This window comes from Osmerus mordax, chromosome 13 (assembly GCF_038355195.1).
Source record: "Osmerus mordax isolate fOsmMor3 chromosome 13, fOsmMor3.pri, whole genome shotgun sequence".
In the NCBI taxonomy this organism is placed as follows: Eukaryota; Metazoa; Chordata; class Actinopteri; order Osmeriformes; family Osmeridae; genus Osmerus; species Osmerus mordax.
Genome location: NC_090062.1, coordinates 4,295,456 through 4,313,461, shown reverse-complemented (window position 1 = coordinate 4,313,461; position 18,006 = coordinate 4,295,456). Strand labels below are relative to the sequence as shown.

Below are 18,006 nucleotides of genomic sequence, written 5' to 3'. Positions count from 1 at the left end.
GATGAATTAATAAATAAATACAGTTGTGGAATATTTCGCTATCCACTAGAGGCACTAATCAATGTGTACAGTAGCGCCTCACAACAGTGTGCGAAGAAGTCAGTCAGTTCCGCTAATCTCATCGACACGAAAACATATTTTAGCCAGTCTATGAATCGTCAGGTATTTCTCATTGTCAATTAAGTGGGTATGAATTGATATATTGTAGTGGACTTCTCCCCGGTCAAACGTGAAGGTAAGACACACTGCAGATTAAACTGTACAGCTGAGATTGTTCATCACAGTACGGGTTAGCGAGTGGCTAACTGAAATGCTAGCAAGCCAGCTAAATTATGAGCACAAGCTTCCTTGCTAATAGAAGCATCCGTGTTGAATATTTGAACACGTTTCTAGATTGAATATAAACGATGTGTTCTAGAAATACCTAGCCAATTTTATGTCACCCGAACGTCACTATTATCTTGCTCGTTAGAAAATTGCTGTACAAACAACCATGACCTATAACGATAGCTTGATTGCTAGCTAGCACGGTCTGGTCAGCTCAGCTGCTGTGTTGTCAGCTGTCACTAACCATAACAGTCTTAGCTAGCTTTTGATTTGACATGGCCTTTGCATGTAAGTGAAGCCAAGTAAAGGGATTGTCATTTCGAAAAGGCCTGTTATTGTGGATGTAGTTTGTAAGTTAGCTTGTATCTTCATACCGGAGCAATCCAACTAGTCAATATATTGAGGAAGATAAAGGTGAGGGCAACCAGACAAAGCACAAGACTCTAATATCATATCAAAACTCCCCTAAAATGTTTTCTGTTCTCTTAGTGGTTGATTGGAGTGGAGTCAGACTCAGCATGTGTGCCTCTGGAAAGTACAGTTCACGGGGTCCTGCCTTGATCCCGCGAATGAAGACCAAGCACCGTATCTACTACATCACCCTCTTCTCCGTGGTTCTCCTGGGCCTCATTGCCACTGGCATGTTCCAGTTCTGGCCGCATTCCATCGAGTCTTCTGCAGACTGGAGCCTGGACAAGCGCAGCGTCCATGACTCGCCCCTGGTCCAACTGCCCATCACCTGCCCCATCCCGGAGAGAGGGGACCTCAGCTGCCGCATGCACACCTGCTTTGACGTGTATCGATGTGGCTACAACCCCAAGAACAGAATCAAGGTGGGATCAGTCTTACGGGTTTTATAATGGTCTGTGGGTGGGACCACCAGCTAGAAAATAAAGTAGGCCTACGTTTTAAACACTGTTCTTTCCTGTTGTCTGGCAGGTGTACATCTACCCCTTGCAGCGTTTCGTGGACGATATGGGGGTTCCCATCAGCAGCACAGGACTCTCCCGGGAGTACAATGAACTGCTTACCGCCATCTCGGACAGCGACTTCTACACCGATGATGTCACTAGGGCGTGTCTGTTTGTCCCCTCCATAGATGTGCTCAACCAGAACTCCTTGCGTATCCGGGAGACGGCCCAGGCTTTGGCCATGCTGCCTCGGTAAAGACTCACGTCCTGCATAGGTTTATCTTTAGTTTGTCTTTAGTTAGTGACAGTGAAGGGCATCAAGAAGTGTCAAACCCACTCTACATGTGGCTTAAATAGACAGAATTAAGATGTTTTATTGTACTGAACACTACTACTCCCCTCTCACATGAGGTACATTGGGATTCCATCTAAGCCTTGGTACCCGTGTCTGTTTGCTGTCAGGTGGGACAAAGGCATGAACCACCTGCTTTTCAACATGTTACCTGGAGGACCTCCCGACTACAACACAGCCTTGGATGTGCCTCGAGACAGGTAAAACCACCCACATGCTTCATGCGTGTCAAGTGATCTGAAGTGATCTGGATGACCTGAGTGCTGATGCCTCGAAGTAAACAATGAATGCATATGCATCAACACCCGAATCAGTATTTGACATGGGAATATGGGCTTTGTAGACTGCAGTACCCATCTTTAAAAACAACATTTTTGTATGCATGTAAAGCATGCATACAACACATCTTCTCTGCATTGACATGCCAAAATGGAATCATGTGCTAAGCTAAAACAATTAAGAATGTATGTCTCTTTTGATTTGGAATCGGGACTATCAAAACATGAGTTGTTTTTGGAAAAAGTAATTGGTCACTCAGCTTTGTCAAAATATATACGAATTGCAGAGACTGCATTCAAACCACTAGAGGGAAGCATACTGAAGGATTTAGTCTTAACAGCTCTTTCAATATAGTTTGGTTTCATTGGTTGTAGGTTAACAATGTTCCAATGTTTTTCATTTTTTAACGGACATTTTCTGATACTAGATAATCAGATTCAAATACAATTGTTATTGAAGCCTACATCAGCCAAGAACCAAAAGGCTATAAGAGACCAAATATCCATGAAAGGTTTCTTGAATATGTGATACCGATGAGCATTGCTTAGGAATAAGATGACCAAACCTGAAATGCGTGCTGCAGGCTATCTGCTCAGAGTGCTTGTTTCCCAGCTTGGCTCTTGGCTGCTCTCTGCTCCTGGGTGGAAAAGGTGGGTTTTTACGAACACAGAGCATTGAGACCGTGAACACTTATCTGAAGCTGAAGGGAATTTCCTGGGCTCGTCCAGCTGTGGTCCATTTGGCGTCCGGCCTCATCGGAACCAGCTGTGTGTGTATTTATGTTCCAGGCACTTTATGATCAGGGAGTGAGAGACTCTGTACTAACATGCAGGGAAGACACAATGGGAATTGCAAGGTTCTCCTATAAGTGTGTGTGTGTGTGTCTTTCAGGGCGCTGCTTGCCGGCGGAGGCTTCTCTACGTGGACCTACAGACAGGGTTATGATGTCAGCATCCCAGTCTACAGCCCACTGTCAGCAGATGTGGAGCTGCCCGAGAGACAGCCAGGGTAAGCTCGACTCAAAGCATGTCCCACTCATCGCCTCGTGTGATGGGGCTAGTCAGTCCAGGTCTCTCCAGCACACGGCCAGCTCGTCCCTAAACGGTGATCCAATCCCATCCCCGCCGCGTCTCTCCCCATCTGCTGGAGTCGTGCGCCCGTTCTCCTCGAGGCACGCGCGGTTCTTCCTGGTGGTCTGGATCTCACCTGTTTACCCCCCCCACCCCCTTCCGCCCTTCGGCCTCCCTCTTTAGGCCTCGGCGCTACTTCATCCTGTCGTCGCAGACGGCCATCCACCGCGAGTACCGCGCCGAGCTGGAGAGGCTGAAGGAGGAGAACGGGGAGGCCGTGCTCCTGCTGGACAAGTGCAGCAACCTCTCCCAGGGGGCGTCCTCCGCCTCGGCCCCCGCCCGCAAGCGCTGCTCCAAGGGACACGCGTTCGACTACCCCCACATCCTTCAGGTACCACCCACCCACGCACGCACACGCCCGAGCCATCCTCTCCTGCAGTCCATCCTCAAGCCCGCAGTGCAGCTTGGCAGAGAATCTCCACTCTGTGTGTGTGTGTGTGTGTGTGGCGCTAGACCACTGCTGCCTCAGCTCCTATGCACTCGGAGCTCATCTCCAGCCCGTTCATGCCTTGTCTAGACAGGAAGTAGGCTTATCAACGGGGCCTGGTGTTGGAGGGGGTGCACATCTGGGACGCGTCCCACCGTGGTGCCTAGGGGGCCGGAGGTCCAGGGAGAGGGAGGGGTGGGGTGGGGGGGGGGGGTGGTGGTGCTGTCAGTCAGTTGTAACGGTGTCACAGAGTGCGAAGCTAGTTGAAATATATTAGGTTTGTACAGATGTTATTTTTAACCCTTGTGCTGCCTTCGGGTCACATGACCCAAAGGTTCAAAACGGACCATTGTTTTGTTTACCCAATTTTACCCAATACAAAAACAAATAAGAATAATTTTTGTGGTAACCTAGCCAAGGACACCTTTTAACCTTCACAATGTGGGGGGTCTGAGACAGCCCAACGGTTAAAAGAAGATGCTTCACTTTGTTTTTGTATGCGGTAAAGTTGTCGCAGTACGACGGTGGGTCACAACGACTGATGGGTCAGAATGACCCGAAGATAACACAAGGGCTAAACTAAACGTGTGTGTGTTGTAGGAGTCGTCGTTCTGCGTGGTGCTGCGCGGGGCTCGTCTGGGCCAGGCCACCTTGAGCGACGTGCTGCAGGCCGGCTGCGTGCCCGTCATCCTGGCCGACTCCTACATCCTGCCCTTCTCTGAGGTCCTGGACTGGAAGAGGTACGCCCCCCCCCAAGCCAGCCCAGGCCGCTCGCCACCCAAACACACTGCTCTGAAACTGGTCTGAAGTGGAACAGATTGGCTGTCGTTCCGGATTTTCTCTGTGGAAGAAATTGTTTGTCTTTCTCCGTACAGGGCATCGGTCGTCATTCCAGAGGACAAGTTACCAGAGATGTACACCATCCTGAAGAGTATACCTCACAAGCAGGTGGAGGAGATGCAGAGACAGGTAATGCTCTACATGTATGTGACTTCAGGCAAAAGCGTCAATAAAGAAATGTAAATGCCACGGGGATAACGCGCACACCTGGCATCCTGAGAACAGCCCCTCATGCTGCCTTGGTGACTGACACCATACCGTGTGGTTCTCTGCTCTACGCCTTCCACGTCCGTCTGAATCAGTGTTCGGGGGAATGTGGGCCCTGCTCTGTCAGGTTAACGTGGTGTGAAGAGCAGGTCAGAGGAGCGGAGACACAAACACTCACATTACAGCGCGGTCACCTCAAGACACCCCCCCCCCCCCCTCACCTCACCCGACCAGAAGGCTGCTCTTCTTTTCTTTTCTTTTTTTACAACCGACCATTTATTTACCCAATCCGGATCAAAAATACTCTAAAAGAGATTCTGCCGTATTGTTTCTAGTTCTTTCTCTCTTCCTCTCCGTGTTCCCTCAATAGCTGGATGGATCCACTCTAAACAGAGGTGAAAGCACCACCGAGAGAGCGGCCCTAGTTCAAGCTGTTTCTCATTCCTTGTATCAACGCCGGTCAATTTACCAATTAGACTAGCCAAACAGACTTGTTAGACCCATAGCTCAGAGACCCACCGGGGGTTGGGTTGCACTAGCCAAGCCTTAAACATGGATCCCTTGTCTGGATGCTGCTAGGGATGGATCTTGAATTCCCTGGTCTGCTCTGTCTTCTCTTGGGGTAGGGGGTGTCTAGTGAGGTGTCTGTTGAGACGGACATAGGGAGGTCTTTAGAAAGTGTTTGGTCGTGGGGTGGGTCAGTGTGGGCCGGTGAGGCCTGGGATTGGTGGTGGGGTGGGTCAGTGTGGGCCGGTGAGGCCTGGGATTGGTGGTGGGGTGGGTCAGTGTGGGCCGGTGAGGCCTGGGATTGGTGGTGGGGTGGGTCAGTGTGGGCCGGTGAGGCCTGGGATTGGTCGTGGGGTGGGTCAGTGTGGGCCGGTGAGGCCTGGGATTGGTGGTGGGGTGGGTCAGTGTGGGCCGGTGAGGCCTGGGATTGGTGGTGGGGTGGGTCAGTGTGGGCCGGTGAGGCCTGGGATTGCGTGCCCCTGGCCCCTCCAGGACTGACGGGGAGGTGGGTGTTGAGCCTCAGCCCAGCCCGGTGTCTGTGAGGGTGGGGCGGACACGTCTGCACACAGGCCCTGCATCTCATCCAGGATTTATGGGGTGGTGCTGGGTCCATTCCATGTCAGTCCTCGCCTGCACACATCTGGAGGGGGTCCCCCAACATCCCACCCTGACACATCCCCTTCACTGAACAGTGGGATGACAGAGCAGGTAACCCTCCAGAGACCATGTCTGGCCTCCCTCTACAGTCTGGTCAGGCTTGAAACTCCTGTCAACAGGGCCTCGTGTGCCTGTGTGTGTGGATGTTATTCATTTCACGGAGGCGGTGACATCCACGCAAAATGAAATACAAATGCAATATAAAATCAACTGGAACCAGTCTATATTTAGATACATTTGTTGTCTTTCGACAACATGTGCGCTCCGAACGTGCTCACAATTTGAGCCTGTTTCTGTTTTCGAACGTTCGAAACATGAAAATGAAGAACCCTTGATGCTTTTACAAACATTGACCAATAGAGGGCTCTGTGGTTGCTTCATAAGTGGTGCAGACTATCATCTCCCAACCATTATCAGCCCAGTTTGCCCTCACCGATGAATAAATACCTATCCAACACTCTTTACACACCACATTGGTCAGTCTGCAAGGCCAGAGGACTGGGTGACTATAGGTCACAGAGGAGACAGACGATCCCAGACTGGCATAGGATTGGGTCGTCAGGACAGTTACCCCCAAGCCATCAGCTGCCTACAAAAACAATCAGGAAGACTAATTGAAAAAAAAGAAAAGTGTGGATGTGGTAGTATTCATTTAGTTGACACATTGTGAGCTAAGTGCTAAGCAGCTGCTAGATGTTAGCGGTGGTGAACTGAGGCTCCTGGGTCCTCTCCTACCCTGCGGCTCCCTGCAGCCTACGTTTGTGTCAAACCCCCTCAATAGAAGACACGCAGTCCTTTATCTATCAGCAGGGCCGGAGTCAGTCGTTTTCTATCCCAGGGCTGTCTGGGAGCTCGTGGAAGCTTGTCTGAACCCAGCCCAATGGCAGTAGACTGACATTGTGGGAAAGCCAGGAAAAATGTCTACCAGTAGTCCAGTAAATGTTTTATTTAAATATCTTGACGTCGTAAGCTGTTTGCAGATGCAAGTAGATGAGTCCGCAATAGCTGTTACTTCTTGTGACCAATAGAATCAGCGTTGTTCGTTGCTAATTGTCACCTCAGCACGTAGGTGATGTGGCCCGAGTACTTGCCAGTGAGCAGGAGAAGAGCAGCGACATGGTTCAGCCCGTCCTCTTCCTCCGCGGCCACTCGGTCTCTTCTTCCCTCCTCATAAAAATTCCTGCAGGCGCTGGGAGGGGGCAGGGGGGCCGGACCTCTGGAGCCGGAGCAGTTTGCTTTCTGCCTCATCCCGGTCGGAAAGGAAACTTTCATCGCCGGCTGATTTATGGGCCGCCGGGATCCCCCCCGAGATTAGAAAGTCTCTCCGAGTACTCCTCACCCCCTTCCATAAAAACACAAGCTGTTTTTGTGTTGTTGTATTTCTCCGGTGTTAAAGGGGGTCGTGGGGAGGGTGTGGTGGGGCAGAGGGGGGGGAGGGAGGGGTGTTTTGGTCTCACGCTGAGGGCACGGTTCTCTCCAATCCCAGCCTTGCAGCAAGCCTTGGCAGGCGCAAAGCCCACCTGCGTCAGCTTGTGGCTCTTGAATAAAGACACTCTTTGCCGACTTCCCACAGTATTTGGAATGGACCAGTCTTCCCTGGAGCTGGCCCGGCTCTCTGTCCATCAAACCCATCAGAGAGCCGGGCGTCGTGGGGCCGGTCAGAAGCTGCTGGGGAGAGGAGGCTGCTGGGCAGGTCACAGTGGCATGGTGCCTCCTGGTTGGAGATGGGGCTGTTTCAGGCATCATTAACTCTTACTGGCTCCTCTCTCCCCCCCCCCCCCCCCCTTCCACCACCCCTTGAAGTTCCCTCAGGGAGCCGGATGGCAGGGCAGGGAGGCTGGGGGGTCAGGGGGCTGGACCGGAGCTGGGGCTGGGCCTGGTTGTGGTGGCCAGATGTGGAGATGTCTTCTGCTGGGGTTGTAGTATCGTGACACCTGCATGAAGGATGGGTCCGGGCCAGGGCCTCCACCCCTGTCCTGGTCAAGTTCACAAGAACCTACTCCTCTCACCTGGACTAACCCATCCTCCTCGCTCTCGTTCCAATTCCAAATCATGTTATGACAAGGTTTCCTGGGTATTGCTTTTTAGTGTGAGTGGTAACCACAGTGTTTTTCTTTTCCTCAGGCACGGTGGTTCTGGGACGCGTACTTCAGCTCCATGAAGGCCATTGGCATGACAACGCTCCAGATCATCAACGACCGCATCTACCCGTACGCTGCCCGCACCTACGAGGAGTGGAACAACCCTCCTGTCGTGGTTCGTACTCCCCGCCCAGCCGCCTCAATCACGTTAGACGGATGAAATTCCCCTACCTACTATGTCTATCACGCTATGTCAGCCCTGGCCTGGACTCTTGCCTCTTGGCTCCACCTGTGACAGCGTGGTTATATATTTGACTGTGGTGAACCGCTCATTCCTGGAGGAGACGGGAGCTGTGTTTAGTGTAGCTGGTCTGCAGTCTGGTATGGACCTGGCCGGCAGTATGGATCTGCCCTGAGTGGAGCGTTGGCCACACACTCCCTCAGTGACGGGTATGACAGTTCCCTCATCATTCTTAAAGGGGAGGGGGATAGCTCAGTGGTTAGAGCACTGTGGATCAGGAGGTTATGGGTTCAACATCTCCCCTGTGCTGTAATCTGCTTTGGAGAAAAGGCTGTTAGGATTTGGATTCGATTGTTCTGAGGGAGCATGGCAGGCCGGGCCTGCCTCTAACCCTGCCTCGCCTCGCCTCAGTGAGCAGCCTGCTCTGAAACAGCCAAAGAGTCCCAGTCAGCAGATTTCTCACTGGGAGGATGCCTCCAGTGTGGTGATAAATCTGTTCCTGCATGTTTCAATCATTCTGTGTGTGTTGCTGTTTGTGTGTCAGAATAGTCTTGGAAGGGGGGGGGGGGGGGTGTGGTTGTGTGCTGTGTGCCTGTGGTTGGTGGAGTGTGTGGGGATGCAGACATCCTGGCTGAGTGGCCACCTCTCAGGGGCTGTTAATCAGCCCAGCCTTCCTTCCCCAAAGGCTGCACGCTCCGCCCCTCCTCCACTGGGTGTGTGTGCTTTGTGTTGGTGTGTGTGTGTAGAGGGCATTAGGCATGCAAAGGGAGTCGGACTATGCTCGTCTGAACCTCTCGCAGTCTGTCTTCAATAGGGTGACTGACACTTGGGAGTGTCGGTATAACTCAAAGCAGCGTAGGGTTCCAGGTCTTAACGGCATGCCAGGCCGGCCCGTGGCTCAAAGCAAGTGTCACTTGTTGTCTGAGCAGGTACAGAGGGTTCCGCTTGACAGCCGTCAGCATCACTCAGGGCTCCAGGCCCGGGCCCTGGCCCTGGCTCTGGCCCTGGCTCTGGCTCTGGCCCGGGCCCTGGCCCCGGCTCTGGCCCTGGCTCTGGCTCTGGCCCGGGCCCTGGCCCCGGCTCTGGCCCTGGCTCTGGCTCTGGCCCGGGCCCTGGCCCTGGCTCTGGCCCGGGCCCTGGCCCCGGCTCTGGCTGGGACCAGGCCCTCAGGAGCGGGATTGGCCGGGCGGACGCAAAGGCTTCGGCCGTTCCACTGTTCGCGGGGAGATGAAATGCTTCTCTCGGCGTATCCAGTGGAAAGACGTCAGGAGGAATTGGAACGGAGCACTAAATAAATCAAGCCTTACCCCCTTTCCCCCTCCCGCTCTCCTGTTCGGCATCCTTCAGGGTTGTAATTGGAAGCACATTTCACGCAGGCTCCGCTGGTGCCTGGAGATGGTCCGTCGAGGCAGTAGGGACAGGCTGCTTGTTGTTCAGTAGCCAAGGTGTGCATAGCTGGCAGGTATGCAGCCATTAGCCTGCATTCCACCGTTGTGGTCTTTTTTTTCAGCAGCTAGCTAATGACGCGGGGCTTCCGATATATCACCACAGTGACGGATAAGAGAACCGCACACAGTAAGACTCGACCGCGATTCGGTCGTTCTCACAGACGTGTTGAGGTGAGCCCGCTGTAGTGTGGAGCTCCACGTTCTCGTTTGGCGTGCAGAGAGAAACGCAACCAACCGGCGAAACTGGTTCGTACTAATTAACATCGAAGTGGTGGCTTTCTTTCATCTCGTTCCCTCCGCCAGACAAATGACTTAAGTGGTGCCTGTCCTCCTTTTATGTCTCTCGCCGCTGTGTGTCACCGTGTTAGTTTAATTATTTCCCCCCTCTGCCTGTATGTCAGTGTCAGAACAACCACAAGGAAGTTTCCACTTGCCAGTAAAGAGGGTTTTTTACTGGCTGAGGCCCGACTGATGTCGGGTGTCGAGGGGAAAGCGCGTGGGCCCGTGTTGACGGACGGCCGCCAGCGAGCCACCAGGCCTGTCTGTGGTCACCTGACACAGCTGGGCGGGAGCAGAGACGAGGGCTTACTTCAAGGTGGCCGCAGGTTTACATTTAACACGCGGAAAAACCTGCTGAAGAAAGCCGAGCGGGTCTGTGTTCTGTGGCGTGTGGGGGGTCTTTGAGACGGTGGATGAAGCCAACACTGGGTTTGGTTTATTAGTTGATATTACTTTTGTAGAGCTCAGTCGTTAATGAAGGGTGTAAAACCAGTTTGTCCCGCCCGTAAGCCCACTACTGCTCCCGAGGCAATGAGTTTTGCCATTTTGTTGTTATCAATGTGTGCAAAATACACATTTAGGTAGCTGCACTATAATGTGTATTATGTTAGCCCCAAGACCTGGCCTGAGGTTTTTATTTGCCTTTAAAATTCCTGTGTTTGTGTGTGTGACCGTGTGTGTGACCGTGTGTGTGTGACCGTGTGTGTGTGTGACCGTGTGACCGTGTGTGTGTGACCGTGTGTGTGTGCCCGTGTGTCGTCCAGCATCAGAGAGCTCTCGGCATTTCTTTTACAGTGTTACTTGATCTACGCTCAGCTCATGTGCATCTTCCAGAGTTTATGGACCGTTAAAAAAAAAAAAAAAGAAAAGAAAGAAAGATGGCCAGGACTAGGAGCCAAGCTCCCCCTATCCCACTCCCTCCCCCTCTCCATCACTCTCCCTTCCCCCTCTCTCCCCTTCCATCCTCCTATCTTCCCCCTCTCCCCTCCCCCTCTCCCTGTCTCAGTGCTCATCTGGACCCCTGCTGTCGATGGCTCTGACCAGTTCCACAGCCCTGTGATGGAACACCACTCTTTACAACATCCCCCGAGCAGCCAGAGGCACCGTGACGGACTCTTGAGAGCCCTTCCTCCACAGCTCCCTTATCGTAGTCAGGACCCAGCACTCTCCAGGCCTGCCTGCGGGGAGCCGGCCAGCAGCCTAGCCTCTCTCTTGATCGGCCTCCTCTTTGCTCATTTTCGTCGCTGTCTGTCCATCTGTTTCTACCTCTCTCTCTCCTCTCTCTCTTTTATCTCTCTCTCTCTCTCTTTCTTTCAAGTTACGGCTACTGCTGTTGGGTTTTTACGGTGTGCATGGGGTTTCAGGTCACTTCTCTCTGGGTGCCTGGCATCTCCGTGTCTGACTGTGAATCTTTGAAAGGCATTAATAAGTGATTCCTGCTCCCTCGTAAAACCCCTCGCCTGGAAATCACCGCGGGCCACCTCGCCGCTCGCTCGAGTCACGGAAAAGCCGATGCTGGGATGGCGTAGGCTCGAGGCTCGACCCCGGTGCTTGTTGGAGCGAGCGTGTTGTGTGGAACCCGCAGGCTGACGCGTCTGTTTGTGTGTTTTGTTCCCTGCAGAAGTGGTCGAGTGTCAACAGCCCCCTCTTCCTGCCCCTCATCCCCCCGAGGCTGCCCGGATTCACGGCCGTGGTGCTGACCTACGACCGCATCGAGAGCCTCTTCAGGGTCATCACGGAGATCTCCAAGGTGCCCAGTCTGGCCAAGCTGCTGGTGGTGTGGAACAACCAGAACAAGAGTCCTCCGGAAGGTGATCTTCAAACACAATTGACCAGCAACCCCCCCCCCCCCCCCCCTCCCTCCCCCCTCCAGCCCAGTGTCAGCTGCGAGAGAACCCAGTTTCAGTGTTGGCCTCGGAGTGGCCACCTACCTAAGAAGACTCTCATCCCACGTTGAATATGTGCTCCTTCAGTCGTTTTCCTCTCTGTGTGGAGAGAGTTGGCAGAACCATACTCGCACACACAGTGGGGAAAGTGGCTGACTGGTCCTTGTCAAGTTTTTATTTTTCTCTTTTATGCCATGGTGGTTTTTAGCGCCTAGAGCAGCTCCTGATGCACAACAGATGAGTGATAACGGAGAGATGAGCCAAACCCCCCTCTCTCTCTCTCTCTCTCTCTCTCTCTCTCTCTCTCTCTCTCTCTCTCTCTCTCTCTCTCTCTCTATCCCTCTCTCTCTACCTCTGTCTCTCTCTCTACCTCTCTCACTCTCTCCTCTACCCCTCACACTCTCTCTCTACCTCTCTCACTCTCCATCGCTCTCTCTCTCTACCTCTCACTCGCGCTCTCTCTCTCTACCTCTCTCACTCTCACTCACTCTCTCTACATCTCACTCTTTCTCTCTACCACTCACTCTCTCTCTCTCTCTCTCTCTCTCTCTATACCCCTCTCTCTCTCCCTCTCTCTTTCTCTCTCACACACTCTAGGTCTCCATCTCTCTCTTTCCAGAAGGTTAGACAGTGAAAAGGCCTGACATGCTCCACTCTGCAGCCAAATCTCCCCTGACTCTGCTCTGGCCTGAAAAATAGGATGAAACCAGAGTAGCTCAGTGTGGCAAGTGGCTGTCAGTAGGAAAACGGAAAACACAACACCGTGAAATTGTAACGTTAGTATCGCTGGAGAGCTACCCCCTTTCGCAGTGCAGTCAATTCACCTCACCTGTACATGTCAACAACTCTCTCTCTCTCTCTCTCTCTCTCTCTCTCTCTCGCTCGCTCGCTCGCTCGCTCGCTCGCTCAGTCTTGCCCAGCCAGAATAATCGCCGAAGACGATTCACAACGCCAACGGCAGCAGCCCGTCCTCTTCAGCTCTCTGTCCATCAGCTTGCACCATCTCTTCTCTGAAGGGTCATTTAAAGCCCATTAGGGATGTGGCAGACTCGCCCTAATATGAACCGTTATTAACTATGTCCTGGGCTCTAACGACTCCCCTTAACGAGGCGATTAGCCGGGGGCCTGTTTATGGAGGCCCTTAGCACTGACAGCTCCGCGGAGGGATCTCTCTTCCCTCAGCGGACGAGGCTGCTAGTGGAACAAAGCGCTCGGGCCCGTTTGAAGTGGCCTCTAATGGCCCCAGACTAGCCTTTTGATTAGAGGCGTGAGCCCAGCCTGGCTTGAGCTTTGTGACCCATTAGAGTTAACAAGGAGCCGGGCGGAGGCTGGGGGGGGGGGGGGGGGGGGGGTGTTAGCGTGGGCCGCTCTGGCCCAGGACTTCCTCCTCATCCTCGACGCTGCCTGACTCGACTCTGGCCGCCGCCTCCTCAGACAGGTCGGCCTGTTTGACAGTTTAACAAGGAGCTGCCGGCAACAAGGAGTCTTCCATTATTTGTGTTTATTTCTCTCTATTTATTTCTTTTTGGTGTGCCCTCTGTGTGCGGACCACTCTGTTAGGTATGACGGGTGTTTTTTATTTGGACTCGTTTTGTGCGTTGTAAGAGAGCTCTCCCCCGCTGTGTTCTCCGAAGACGTCTGGAAGAAAACCGTCGCAGGGAGAACAGAAAGAGAAGAAAATCCACACATATATTACTCCAGTCTTCGGATGACAGTGGAGTTGTCAGCCCTGTCAGGCAGCCTCGCGGGCCCCAGTTCCAGGCTTAACGGGGTGACACATCTCGTGCCATCTGTCTCTCCGTGCTGTGGACCCATCCCAAGCTCCTAAAACTCGCCTCTGAAAAAGCCGACTGTTGCTCTGCCTCGACAAGAATGCCACTGTGGTCAGACGTGAACGTTTTTACTGCGCGAGCCGGCGCTCGTTTTCCACAGAGGACGCCATCTTCAAATGTCTCCCTCGGTTCGAAACTCGACATTTCACTGCGCTCCCGAAAGCGCAGTGAAATGTTTGACCTTCTAAAAGTCGGTCGGCGGTAATTGCCCGCAGTGAGTCAGTGCTGTGAGTCATGCCGTCTCGCTTCCTCCTGTGTCTCCGCAGAGTCTGCCTGGCCCAAGGTGGCCGTGCCCCTCAAGGTGGTGCGCACCAAGGAGAACAAGCTGAGCAACCGCTTCTTCCCCTACGACGAGATCGAGACGGAGGCCGTGCTGGCCATAGACGACGACATCATCATGCTGACGTCCGACGAGCTGCAGTTTGGATATGAGGTGAGAAATACCCCCCCCCCCCCCCCCCCCCCCCCCCAAAAAATAAAAAATTCCGCCTTGACGATGACGAACAATCACTTTCCATTCATCTTCTCCCTCTGACGGGAGGTAATGCCGGCCCACTTAGAGCTGATCCCCCCCGAGTTTAAAGTCATCCCGGCCGATTAGGCCCCAGCCTTGCAGCGGAGGGCTGCCTGGTGGTGGAGAGGTGTTTGATGTGTGAGGGATGGTGACAGCTCGGAGCTGATGTTGTCCATGCCTTTGGCCTGGCCCGCCACTCACCTGAAGCCATTTAGAGCCTATTGAGGCAATTGAGGAGCGTTTTTGAAGATAATTACATCAAATGAGAGGCAGCCTGCTGTGGAGAAGGCTGTCTGGCTGTGCGTCGAGGAGTCTCTCTGGGCTGGCTGCCGGGGTCTGAGCTCCGGTATCCCAGCCGGTCTCCCCGAGAGATCCCAGACTAACAGAGAGCCTGTAGCTCTTATGATTAGCTATGATTCCCCGGGGATCATTCTGCGCCTGCTTTCATGTCTACGAATGAAGGTTACGATGACGGCTCTAGATGAAGGTTCTGTCTCCTGGCCAACTCCGGTCCATGTGGCCGAGGTTCTCCGTTTTGCAGCTACCCTCCACGTCTGGCCTGTGTTGGCCCTGACCTGTCCCTCTGCCGCCCCCTGCAGGTGTGGAGGGAGTTCCCGGACAGGCTGGTCGGCTACCCGGGCCGCCTGCACCTGTGGGACCACGAGATGGGCAAATGGAAGTACGAGTCGGAGTGGACCAACGAGGTCTCCATGGTGCTGACTGGTGCCGCCTTCTACCACAAGGTACGCCTGGAGCTTCTGCCTCGCTTCCTGTGTGTGGGGGGGTGGGGGGCTCTGGAGCACAGACTAAGAGGATGGATGAGAGGGGAGGTGGAGGAGGACAGGAGTTCAGTCATAGGTGAAAGGTTATCTCATCGTCTCTACTGCCCGTACGCCGACGCAAAGCTAATCTCAGGGATGTTTACTTCAAAGGGATATTTGACCATGGCAGAGCTTGCTAGGTTAGTTAACATATTTTGGCACAGCAAATGTGTCCCGAGTTTGTTGACTCAGCGTTTTTGCTATGTTTTGTCTGCATTGCGACGACCTCCGCTTCTGGTTCTTGATATTATCTTGTTTTTCTTTTCCCCTCCCAGTACTTCAACCACCTCTACACATATAAGATGCCAGGAGACATCAAGAACTGGGTGGACGCTCATATGAACTGCGAAGACATCGCAATGAACTTCCTGGTCGCCAACATCACCGGCAAAGCCCCAATAAAGGTACCGTTCACCGTACAGTCGCACACAACCGAAAACCCGAAGCCCCAAGCCACGGTTTTTAACCGTGCATACCTCAGCGGGGGGGAAAAAGAAATCTCCAGACTTCTTAACAGCAGAGCAGGAGACGGGGCAGAGCGCGGCTGTTCTGACCGCCCCAGCGCCTGTCTTGGATCAGTTCTCACCCGGCAGTGTCCCTCCCCAACCGCCCCCCCCGCCCCCCCGAACCTCCCCTCAGACTGACCATGTCCAGGTGCAGAGGCAGCAGCCAAAGCCCAGCCTTAACCTCCCTTATCTGGGTGTCACTCACTGCCACTCCCACTCCCACTATGTTTTCCTTGGCTCACCAGGGCTCAAACACACACACACACACTGCTGTTAAGACATCACCCTCGCCTACTCGCTTCCCCGGGGCATGCACAGGCACCCCCCCCCCACCCACCCACCCCCGACCCCACAAAGACACATATCTCAGACACACACACACACACACACACAGGTCTGTAGTCTTCTGCATGTGGTTAGCTACTGGGGGAGGCAAGGGGGAGTAAGACAGAGGAAAGCCATACATCAACCCTTTTAATGAGCTTCCAGCCTCCCCCTCCCCCCCCACCTTCATTGAGCTTTGACCAGCATCAGCACTGGACTGTTGTAGGGGCATTAGTTATTTAGACACGTCTCCACATCACCATACATATATCAGCACACAGAGGACTGCAGGAAATGAAGTTTCTTAGCTGGGAACATGAATTGCCAGTCGGGCGACAAGCCAGACTGTAACATGTGCTCTTACCGTCCTGTCAGGTGACACCCAGGAAGAAGTTCAAGTGTCCAGAGTGCACGGCCATCGATGGGCTGTCACTGGACCAGACACACATGGTGGAGAGGTACGAACCCGCACACTCAAGCACATGCTCACTGACATCATGGACATGGGGGGGTGTACTGTACGCTCTGGGACGTCGGCTCAGACTGTGTGCGGGGCTCAGTTAGAGGGGGCTCGATGAGGCAGGTTCCAGTGGTCTGAGGTTTGGTCGATTGTAGTGTTCAGAGGAATTCTTTCGTACATTTTTTTACGTCTGTTCACTGTGTTCTTAAATACCTCCACCGTCGTGTTTCGAAGGCGTTACAAAGCGAGCATTTCCCATGCAAAGTATTCATCCTGTATTCTATGCGTTTGAGAGACAAACGTTGATCCAAGCGTTCGATTTGCTCCGTCCCTCTCTCCAGGTCCGAGTGCATCAACAAGTTTGCGTCGGTGTTTGCCACCATGCCTCTGAAGGTGGTGGAGCACCGGGCCGACCCGGTCCTCTACAAGGACGACTTCCCCGAGAAGCTCAAGAGCTTCCCCAACATCGGCAGCCTGTGACCGGGCACAGCCGTGGACCCGTTCCCCCTGACAACCAGACAGGCGTACATACTGTATATAATGATCTCCTTTCCAAGACTCGCTCTCCCCAGGGCCACTGACCATCCCTGGAGTCGGCGCCGCGGCTGGTGTGTTTGGACTTGCGGGAGCTTGTAGGGTTGTGTTGCTGCTGAGGGATGGAATGACTGAGCAGACACTGGCTTTGAATCCTGGCTACACTATCGGCACTTGTGTAGATCTAACGGGATTGGATTCAACTGTACAGCTGTTAGCCTCCTCTTGGCTAATGTAGGTTACTTCCATGCTTGTATGCATCTTATCCTTGTAGGTCCCCTCATAGTAATAGGAGGTGCCCCCCAATCCTCCACCCCCCCCTTCTGCCTAAGGCCCTATGGGCTACTTGGCTGTACTGGGATGTGTGTGTATATTGACCCCAATGATGTTGGCTGTCCTACTGTAGCATGGGGAGAGTCAGCCACACTGCCTTGTTCAGGTTAGTGTACAGAAACGCTAGCTTAAGTGTTTGTGTGATGTTTTGACAACCTGTAGAGATGCTATAGCCCGAGTCATTTATCACTAACTGTGTCAACATTTCTTTTAATGTATTTTGTAAAACAAAACACTTGACAGGTCATTTGGGTTATTTCAGGGGATATGTCGTGTGCTTGCTGCACACAACTGTACTGTCAACTTAGTCTCTAATTAGAAGACTTCATTACTGGGGCTTGAGTATGTTTCTCCAAAGTAATGCTCTTTGACGAGAACCACTTAGTATTTGGTTGTTGAAAGGAACTCGGCGCATTGTTTGCGATTTACTCTAAATGATTACTGGAGCGTTCTATTGAGATGCCTCTGCTTGTCCCGCTCACTATCCAGGTGCACTACTGTGGGATCACTACCAAGACTGGACCTTTCTGACTCACTGGTAACAGGTCGTTCCATAACAACATTGTTGTTTTCCTTTCATTTTAAACTTTTGTATAGTATTTTCTAGGTATTGTCATACCATTTAATTTTTTTTAAAGGATGTCATTGTTTGTTTTTATTTCCATTTTTTTACTTTCCGAAGGAACAATGGCTGTGATGAAAAATGAGGCTTCAAAATAAAGATCTATTGTAAAATATGAGGACTTTGTAAAGAAATGGTCTGAATACAGATGAATAAAGACCATGGTGTTTGTGGCAGTCTTAAACGGTCGTCTTTTTAGCTCACTCGTGGGCTTGGGGTATCAAGCAATGCGTTGTGTGTTTGGGTCAGAAAGACAGAAGGACGTTCTCCTCCATGCTGATACCCTGGGAGGGTGGCGTGTTGGCCAGGTCCTGCATTGCTATCGGCCTAGCTGTTGGTGTGCTGCTCCACTGTTTAGCCTGGCCTGTCACCTGTTGTTAATATCCACTCCTTAATCCACTCTGCACAATGTCAGCAGTTCAAAAGGGCGCTGTTAGTATTTTTGTCCACTTCAATTAGGGGAACATTCTTGTGGGTTTCGCGATCTC

At 52.7% G+C, this 18,006-nt stretch overlaps 1 protein-coding gene across 1 annotated transcript; it reads left to right on the top strand.

Moving 5' to 3' along the window:
- Positions 1-106: 106 nt before the first annotated feature.
- ext2 (exostosin glycosyltransferase 2) lies at positions 107-17,636 on the top strand. The gene is made up of 15 exons (XM_067249567.1): positions 107-235; positions 817-1,160; positions 1,267-1,490; positions 1,701-1,790; positions 2,761-2,877; positions 3,123-3,330; positions 4,027-4,166; positions 4,302-4,395; positions 7,762-7,893; positions 11,308-11,497; positions 13,671-13,837; positions 14,518-14,661; positions 15,015-15,143; positions 15,945-16,027; positions 16,371-17,636. Exons 2-15 carry the CDS (start codon positions 846-848, stop codon positions 16,507-16,509), a joined length of 2,172 nt encoding a protein of 723 aa, XP_067105668.1. The 5' UTR covers positions 107-235; positions 817-845; the 3' UTR covers positions 16,510-17,636.
- The last annotated feature ends 370 nt before the right edge of the window (positions 17,637-18,006 follow it).

Bases quoted from the DNA above. Each gene is read 5' to 3' on its own strand.
- ext2 (XM_067249567.1), top strand. From the start codon at position 846: ATGTGTGCCTCTGGAAAGTACAGTTCACGGGGTCCTGCCTTGATCCCG. The intron at 3,331-4,026 runs GTACCACCCACC...TGTGTGTTGTAG, and splicing joins ACTACCCCCACATCCTTCAG to GAGTCGTCGTTCTGCGTGGT. The intron at 7,894-11,307 runs GTTCGTACTCCC...TGTTCCCTGCAG, and splicing joins GGAACAACCCTCCTGTCGTG to AAGTGGTCGAGTGTCAACAG.